This window comes from Sceloporus occidentalis, unplaced genomic scaffold (assembly GCF_023333645.1).
Source record: "Sceloporus occidentalis isolate IW3139 unplaced genomic scaffold, rSceOcc1.0.p SCAF_110, whole genome shotgun sequence".
Classification (NCBI taxonomy): domain Eukaryota; kingdom Metazoa; phylum Chordata; class Lepidosauria; order Squamata; family Phrynosomatidae; genus Sceloporus; species Sceloporus occidentalis.
The window spans coordinates 1,478,859-1,488,926 of NW_028317090.1; the positions used below are offsets into that span (position 1 = coordinate 1,478,859).

General features: G+C 40.1%; 1 protein-coding gene across 1 annotated transcript in view; it reads right to left on the minus strand.

Annotated features, from left to right (window-relative positions):
* LOC149283179 (death-associated protein 1 homolog) overlaps window positions 1-6,413 on the minus strand; it is a 28,665-nt gene extending 22,252 nt beyond the window's left edge. The window contains 3 exon segments of the mRNA XM_089497912.1: window positions 639-666; window positions 669-743; window positions 6,359-6,413. Coding sequence (XP_089354038.1) covers window positions 639-666; window positions 669-743; window positions 6,359-6,413 — 158 coding nt within the window.
* Window positions 6,414-10,068: the final 3,655 nt, after the last annotated feature.

Below are 10,068 nucleotides of genomic sequence, written 5' to 3' on the forward strand. Positions count from 1 at the left end.
TTGCAAATGCACGAAGGGATTCGGCAGAATCATCCCTCTCAACACCCCAGCTAAATGCCACTCATCTCACCTTCATGTGATATACTCACCTCTAGCCAGCTCCAACACTGGCTAGGGTAAAGCTGGGGATGGGGGCTCATTCAGGCCCCAGTGCATATTTGTGGAAAGTGCTGCTATTGCATTCAATTAAGGGATGGGTTTAGCCAAATACATCTCCTGCATGGAAAATAGTTGGGGAGTGGGCAAATGCACATAGGATGATCCAGCAGAATGATCCAGGACACCAAGTAAATTTAAAGGAAGCTATTGTATGCATTAAAGTACAAGTGATGGCTGCAGTGTCCTTTTATAGTATACACACTCTATATGCTATGTTACGCTGTACGAACTTACAGATATACTTATCAGCTTATAATATGACAAATGTCAAGTACAATAAGAGTAGTAACATAGTAAGCACAGGAGCCATACAGGTATCAAGGTACTGAATACTTTAGGTGTCATTGCCTGTTATTCTACTTTACATAAACGCTCACCTCTAGATGACCAAAAATAAAATCCAAGAATGATTCTCTTTCCATTAAAAGAAAACTAAACGTAACTATGAAATAAAAGTTGCCATGTTTAGGACTACTTACACAATACCGCTTTCCCAATTCTCCTCTCTTTGTTCTTCTCCTCTTTGGTTTCTACATGAGGAGTATGGGGATGCTTCTGCACAATTCTCATTCCTCCCGCTTTAACTGAAACAAAGCAAAATGTAATGTTAACTTATGACAAGATTAGTCAATAGTAAGCTTGAGAGCCATTCTGGAACTCATGTGCCACTAATTAATTTGAGCAAAACAGGTTTAGGGTCTCCATCAAAACTATTTCCTTAAATTGGAACATGCATCGAAATTATTAGAAGATTAATAAAAAAATAATGTCTGTTTATGAAGAGTTGCGACATATGAACTAAACTAATCTGAGGTGAGTTTTACATTGATCTTTACATTTTCTAATTTGCCTTATTATAGGACTGTTTAAGTAAATAACATGTTCCTGTGAGAAGGCCCATAGAGCAGACTGGTGCCAGGAAGTTTAAGAATTCATCTACAGGAGCCATTACCTTGAATTTAAAGGACATTCAAAACTTTCAAGTGTTGAAAGAGGGTTTGGGAACTACACACTATAACACGCTCTCCATAGAACCAAACGCAACAGATGTTTCATTTATTGCTTTGCAAAAGATATTTCCTTCCAAGAGACCTATTTTTATTACTTACTATTATATATGCTCTGAGTCATAACTGATGCAACACAACTACTACATAACAACCAGCACAGTAGACTTTGGCACCTACTTACTAAGTGTAATGTTAGGACAACTAATACAAGAAATATTTTTATCAATGTATCCATAACATTGAGGTTAACAAGTGACATGTTTATTAAGTATATTTTTATAACTGTTTTGCGTGACAGATTTACTGTACTTCGGGTAACCATTTTGTTTTTTTAAAATGTCAGGTATTTTGAGTCTACATTGTTTCCCACCAACCTATGGTAGGGAACAGATTTATGAACATAAAACAGAAAACTTCATAAATGACAACCCATTAAGTATTTTCAATAAACACTTAAATGCGACTGCATTAGCGAAAGGTTTCTTCTGTCCATTTCTAGTACAGCTTCATAAGGCCATATGTTCTTGCAGTGACGTCATGTCCCCATTAACAGATGGAAACCACACACTCCAACAGCTGATGTTAGAAAATGCTGTTAAATCATTTAATTGGCTTTCCTGATAAAATCTCTATGGTATTTTAAAAGTGCAAACTATGATACATCATCAAGAAGCAAAAACTGTTGAGGTTGGTGTTTAAATAAAGCACCTTTTGTTTCATTATTGCATTATGTATGTGTCTGTTCTCTTTTTCTAATTGGAGATACAAAGTTGGGTGATTTTGTTCCCAAAGGGAGACCCATTTTATGCCTACAGGCACACACTCAGCTAGACTGACATGCAACCTACTGACCGCCCTCTGCCACACTTAATACTCTTACAAGCAAACACCACCATTAGCCAAACCAAAACTCAAACACACACCATCCTCAGCTAGCGAGATCACTCTTGGACACACACTGACCAATATTAACCAGACTGACCACTTTCAACCACACTGGCGTAAATACAAACATCTAGACTCTCACAGCCATACACACATGCTCCTCATGGTCACGTTATCTGAATGCGACGGAGCACTCCAGAGGCAGCAGTTGTGTTACAACACGTGATATGGCCCACCAGTTATTGATTCAAGAGCTGCCTTTATTAATTTAAGTTGCAAATACAGTCTGCAAGTTATTTCCTTTGACTAGCTACTTGTCCCTTTATAAGCAGGTTTCTGTCACCACCTCCTTATTGCTAAAACTCTTTTCTATTTCAACATGTCTGTCCTCCAGTGCACAAAGCAGGGTCCATAAAGGCATGGCTAGATGAGTTTGCTGTGGATTCTGTGGCCCGCACAGAATCCTGTCCTGACCTCAACCACATTGAACACCTTTTGGATGAACTGGAACAGAGATTGCGAGCCAAGCCTTCTTGTACAACATTGGTGTCTGACCTCAAATATGCTCTACTGGATGAATGGGCAACAATTTCTGCAGAAACACTCCAAAATCTTGTGGAAAGTCTTCTCAGGAGAGTGGAAGCTGTTATAGCTGCAAAGGAGGGGACCAACTACGTATCAATATCTATGTATTTATAATGCAATATATATAACGTCATAAGAGTCCCTGTTGGTTTAACGGTTAGGTGTCCCAATACGTTTGTCTATATAGTGTATATTCACTAACCCTACTGATTTATACCTGCCTTATAATAGCAAGATAAAGCCAATGTTTGGCAGAAAGAGAACACTGCTCTACATTAAATATTGTGATTATTACAATAAATTCCTATAATAATTTAATTATGCATAATCCAGTTCAGGCCTTCTTGCTGGACAAACCTGCCACTGCTGACCTTCATAACGAATACTGATGTAAGGGAGTTGAAACCACAAGTCTCCTTTGTAAACCCTTTTACATGTATATGACGGATAGTTTTTTTATGTAAATGAGTAGAAGATTCGGAAAAGACATAATACCGTTATGCTTAGAATTTAGCATCTAAACGGTTTCTGTACACAGAAATTTTAGGGCTCGAGAACACTGTGATACACTTGTACCCAACAAATATTCTGAGTTACTAAAACACAGTGATATTAGCAGAGGAAAGACAGATTTGGGAGGTATGAGGTTGAATTAATTCACTATGGTTCAAATGTACCTAAATGGCTAGCTTAAAACAATAAGTGAAAGCTTTGTACATTTTGCAACACAGAGGTTCGCTAATGCTAAATATTTTTCACAGTCACACAAATATATTATGAAGCAATGCGTGTTAGAAGGATTGCAGGACACTTACTGGAGGCAGGTATGCCTCAGCACTTTTTTCCCATAGTGAAAAATGATACTTTTGCCTCACTGTCTCAATCTCCCAGCAATTGAAGCAGGACTTCAATACAGTGTCTGCACAACTACATGCTCTCCCATTCATCTAAAAAAAAAGGAAACAAACCAAGAGGCACTACATCTACTTATATATTATTACATTTTATGTATACAGCACCAGCTGATTCCCTAAATCAATGATTCTCACAATAACTTATCTGTCGTCTCCCATAATTTTGTGGGGAAGGCAGTCCTGCTTTATATTAATTTTCCAATTATTTAATGCTGTAAGCAGTAGAATAGAGAATTAGAAGAGGACAATAATTATTTTTGCTTCGGTTAAGTTTCAGAAGGAATCAAGCCCATTACACAGAACAACCATCACAGACACTGTGTTTAACCCCTTCAGTCCCCTATGGATGTACCGGTACGTCCAAAAAACGCATCCCAAGAATCCCCTATGGAAGTACCGGTACTTCATGCCACTACACGGGAGATCAGGCTGTCAAACCAGAGACTCCCCCCTGACAGCAGAAGCCATCTCATTCTAAATTTTCAGCGTATCATCTAACTATGGTATCAAAAGAAAGCTCTATCTCTCCTTGAAAAAACAATATATACTTTATATGGGTACACTATTCACAGGAAAAGAGAATGATCCCAAAAATGGCAAAATTGCTCCGGGACTTGAGGTACAAAAAACCCCTGGGATTGAAGGGGTTAAAGACACAAGACATAATATTTATATCTAAAAACGTGCATTTAATCTAACATCAAAATGGTCGCACAGTCATGGAACAATAAGCTTTTAAAGGCCTGGAGGCAAAAAACATAACACAAAAAAAAAAATAGATGGAGAAAGGGCCTAGTGGGTGAACCACAGAATACTTTAGACCAAGGGCCATGGATGGTGCCAGTCTGCCCCCATCCAACATTAGAAGAATTGTTTTTTTTTTAAAGTAATGGAACTGTACACATACAATATAAGTAAAAAAATGCTTGCATGTCTGTGTAATATTTCCTCTGCCAAACCACACTGGGCAAGTTTTTCTAACGTGTTATAGCAACAAAGTAAACGAATCACCCAGGGCACCACACCAATGTCACTCTTGCATCACTTTCTAACAAACGTGGCATTGAGCAACAGGGTGTGTGTGGTTTATAACTCGTCCCTCAGCAGTATTCTGGAAAAAATAATACAGGAAACGAGAAATATCAGTCAGAGCTACGAGGGAGAATTCCCCGGGCATCGGACTCCCACTTGTCTGCAAATAGGTCTATCAAATCAGTAACTTTCTGTGGAGGTTACGTAGTAATATTTAGTGATTCTGGTTAGTGAGTCTCGTTAGCAAGTACATTTTAACTAAAGTTCTTTGACGAAAAGAGGTTAGAACAACCATATGGAGACACGGCACTACCTTAGTCAATTAACTAAAATAAAGGGAGGTTTGGCTTAGGGGCAAACTTATCTTAGAGATAAAACACATATTTATTATGCTGTATTTTGCTAATACATTTCAGTTTCGGTTTGATTTTATCATGATATCATTGCAATTTGATACTTTAAGGCAAAGCATGTATCACACCGCTTGATATAATGGTGCAAATACAAAAAAACCCAATTTTCCTTCTTTATGCCAAATGAAATATTATAAAATAACAAAAATTACAAATTTCAGAAAAAAGCCTGAACAACAAAATTTATTGAATATACCGTAAGTAGTTACAACTATATAAATGTAGATGACAATAGACAAGATACTGTAGGATTGGTACACATAAGATATGTATAAAATGTCATTATACTAGAGCCTCTGGACTACCACTCTGGCTAAGGGGTGATTAAAATTGCAGTCCACAAGAGCCCATATGCCTTTTTATTTAATTAAATGGATTTATACAAAATGATTTATATTTGTGCATTTTTTTTTAAACTGTTCTACATTTCCCAATAGGGGGGCAATGACGTAGGGGGCACACATGTGTAACTGCAAGTTTCAGATTCTTAAATAGGCATACAAAAAAATGAAATAATGTAGTGGCCACCTTGTGTTGTGTATTTTCGTTATTGACCCTGTGCCTAGATAACAAATGAATGTTCTTGATTTACAGCCCATATGTAAAAATATATAAACAAAACATTCAGTTACGTCAATATTTGACTGTAAGGAACAGACACGTCTGAAATAATTAATTCGTACATCTTTAGCTTCAATTGACAGATTTTCCTTTACAGTCAAATAAAATAAATTGAAACAGGCCTTCGTCTCCTCCTTCTAGATAAATATAAAATTAATTGGCTGGAGCACCGGCAAAATAGCTGCCGCGTTCACCCCATATGCCTTAACAATAGGGGCTGTACATAGGCTTGAAATCTGTTAACATATGTACACTCCAACCTATATGAGCATGATGTGCACCCCCTGACCAAGTGTCACCTGGTGCATCAGGACCCTGCATGTAGATTCAAATATACTCAAAGGGAGGGAGTCAGCTACATCATATCTTTTTGGATCATATAATGTAAGCTTTAGAAACAACCTCCCTATATGCATCATCATATATTGGAAAGGAGATGCTCACATCTAAAACGTCAATAAACCGCAGATCTGCAAAGCACTTTAATTCTTTTCTTGTCCATCTTGCAGTGAAAATGGTTAATAGACCCGGAAGATAAAGGGGCTCTTTGTGTCTGTCACCGTAAATAAAATCAATCCTAAGTGTTTAGCAAATCCACTTCCCTTCTAATCTGTCCAGTTTTCTACCATATGGTACCATTAACGACACCTCCCGGCCTACGTACATTCTCCCCTCCTTCAAGTCCTAAAAAAAAAAATATAGCGAATAAACAAAATGAAATCTAAAGGTAGTTGAATACCAGCAGGAAGGTGACCGGCTTTGGTGTCCGTTTTCTCTTTGGGAGGAGAAGACATGTCTTCCTTTTAACTGTTGGGATCTCTGCAAGGAAACGTTAAAGTACAGTAAACTGCAGCTTGATCACAACAGCTCACACATCAGCAGTAGCGTTAATCTCCGCCCTATTTCCTCTTTATTCCTCCTGCTACCTCCTCCTCCTCCACTGCAAGCCAGTCATCATTCTCTCCCTCCCGCCTCCTTGCTTGCATCGCACTCACCGCTTGTCAACGTGGCTGTTGCAAAAAAAAAATAAAAAAATAAAAAAAAAATATTCTATTGCTTTATTGAAAACGAACAGATAACCCGCTCCTTCTACAGACGAGAGCAACAGAGTCGAACCTTGCTTAATTCTATTTGCTTTTATTTAACATTGGTGAAGGTTGAAACGGTGTATTAACCCCTTTGTTGCCAGGGCAAAGCTTTACAAATAAAGGTGTTGTATTGTTCAGCACCTGGAATTGTGTTTGCTCCTAGAACTTTACAGATTGTAGTCCCTGACTTATTTTAAGGTATATGAGCTTGGCCCATGTTGTCATACCTGGGAACTTGTGGGCTCCAGCTTCCCGGACCCTACCCTTGCAAGACATGCAAGCCAGGACCTCCCGCCGGTGTCTGGCTTGCATGTCTTGCAAGGGTAGGGCGTTTCTGTTGATGTTGCAGGAAACACCCCCATTTAAATGGGAATGGAACGTGTCAGCACCTCGCAACACGGAGGATTTGGCTGTTGACCCGGAGCCTCCGGGCAAAACCCGGAGTGTTCCCAGGTATGCACATTGTTATGTAATTGTAACCTGGTTCATGCAGGCGCCTCCTTACCTATTGTTTCTGTAAGTCTAATTGTTATGTTATATACTACTTGTCATGTCCTGTTGAACCGTTGTACAGTCAGAGCCAGCCTTAAGTGTTCTGGTGCCCTGTGGGGACTACTCCTCTCGTGCCCCTTCTCACTATCCCCCCCCTCTGCCCCTTCTCACTATCCCCCCCCTCTGCCCCTTCTCACTACCTCCCCCGCCCCTTCTAACTATCTACTCCCTCTCCCTACTTCTCATTATCCTCACTTACCTTGTTGCCGGACTCCTCCGGTGGTAGCGGGAGGCATCCGTCTTCCCGCTCTGCCACGGTACCGGCATTTCATGATGTCATATTCCGGAAATGCCGGCACCGCGACAGAGTCACAGAGAGTGAGGGGCGCCGAGTGGTTGCTGAAAACTTCACGAGCAACCGCTCGGCCCCCCTGCCCGGGATTAAAGCATCCTTTTTTTGAAGGATGTTAAATAAAGTTTAAAAAAACAAAACGATGTTTTAATTTAAGTCCCAGGCAGGCGCCCCTGCTGCCATGGGGCCCTGTGGGGCCGCACAGGTCCCACACCCCTAAGGCCCGCCCTGTGTACAGTGCTGCGGAATATGATGGTGCTATATAAAACAATAAATAATAATAATATACTAGTTATAGTTATGTCCAGTTTGCCCATTTTAAGAAGCTGTGTGAAATAACGATGCTGTATAAATCTGTTACTTCCTGGTAGAGAAATCAAACAGGTGTCCTGGTATTTGATCTTTCAATTAGGGACAAACCATTCTAATTCTCAGATTCTGGAACTCACAATGCTCATTTATATCCATTATTAATACATTTATTAGTTTAGGCAGGTGAGATTTTAGCTGGGAGTGATGGGAGCCATAGTTCCACTGGTTTTCTCAAGCATATAATGAGAGATGCAGACACAGGAAAAGCAGCAACATCTTCACCTTGTGACTGCAACTACTAAACACAATCATTGTAGCCTCTAGCATAGTAGAGTAGTAATTGAAGGCTGGAAAACCAGGAGTCTGCTTAAGATAAGACAATAATCACTTGCAAACTGTTTCCTTAGGCTGTGCATGCATTAAGAGTGCATCTAATGTTTAAATAAATAAACATAACCGTTCATTCTCAACTTTGGAGAAGCTAGAAACATGCACTGTTGGAGGTTACCTGAGGAACGAAGCCACGGATCATTGCAACACAACCTATACGTGTGTTTATAATAGACACAGAAGCATCCACCCCCCTCACATGACCCTGGGGCCACCAATAAGCAAAACCTGCTAAACAATACCAGTGCCGGGGAGAATTAAACCTTGGTACATTTCTTTAAGGCATGTCTTACAGGTTTGGTCAATGCTTGCTGTGTGTTTAATCCATACTGTAAGAAAAAACACTCATCTGTTGGGGTTTACTAACTAACGACATGTGCATTTGTAATTTAAGTTAAATGATTTTATGGATCTTGCTAATAATTGTACGTTCTTGTTTGAGTTTGTGGAATAAAGGGACACGCTAGCCATGACACGCAAATATAATAGCTGCGTGGTCCCTTTACATTTTCAAGTAGTATGTGATGCAAATAAATTTGTCCCTTTCTACACCCTCTAGCCAAATGTCATGTAGGAGATATGTTTGGATGCATGTGATATACTTACCTCTATTCACGTTCAGCACTGACTTAGGGAAAGCTGCGGGCAGGGATCCATGGAAAATGATCCAATTAATTTAAATGGAGCACTTTTCTGCCACTGATTGACTTCTCTTAGCAGCTAATGAGCAGCAAGAACAGTAATGTAGTAGTTGTGCTGCAGCAGGGCAGTCTCTTTGGTGTCAGGTAGGTTCTTTAGTTTTTTCTTTTTGGAAAAAATACATATTACAGTACTCTCAGAGCACTATATTCGAAAGTTAAAATGACTAGGAAAGAACTGTACTGCTCTTCTGTGGTGAACTGGACAGGCATTCCAGTTCGCTGCATTGGAGGCGCCCCCAAGCAGATCCGCTGGAGGACCAGGGCCGGTTGGGGACATCATGCATCGCCTTCCAAATGACCCTCAACACTCCTCCAGGGAAAAGTGCAACGAGGAAATTGCTCCCCCTTAGATAGACTGAGGCAGGAGGAGGCAGGGTCATGCCACATAGCAATTTGTAACCCCACAGGGTGAGCGGCATAAAAGACAGGCTGAGGCTTCCTGGGGAGAGTGAACTGCATGTATGTGTCTGTCTGTCTGGGTATGCATGTTGGTGTCTGTCTAGGTATGCATGTTAGTGTCTTGGTGTGTCTTGGCCTAGGTATTTTAGTATGTGTGTGTCTGTATGTTAGTGTCTGGGAAAGCATGTGTGTCTGCCTGGGTACGTAAGTGTGTGTCTGGTTATGTTAGCATGTGAACGTGTCTTTGTTAATATATGTGTGTCTTGTTGTGTTAGTTTGTGTATCTTGATATGTTTGTCTGGGTGTCTGGTTGAGTATGTTAGTGTGTGTGCATGTTAGTGCTCAGTGTCTAGTTGTCTTGGTGTCAGTGCGTGAGTTAGCATTAGTATCTGGATGTGTGAGTCTAGTTGTGTGTTAGTGTGAGTGCCCCCCCCCGAGGGAAGGCTCTGGATCCATACCTGACTCAACAGTGAAGCTGCACACACCGCAACCGAGCAATGAGACATAAGCCTTGCACTAAATAGATATAGAGAGAAAGGGGAGAGACAGTAAGAAAATGGAGAGATAAAAAGAAAGATTTAGTGGTGAGATAATAAGGAGAAAGAAAGAGGAGAAAAGGGGTAGATAATGAAAAAGAAGAAAGATGGGAAGAAAGGGAGAGAATGAGCATTAGAGATGGAAAAAAAGGAAAACAAGAATGAGGAGAGATAATGAA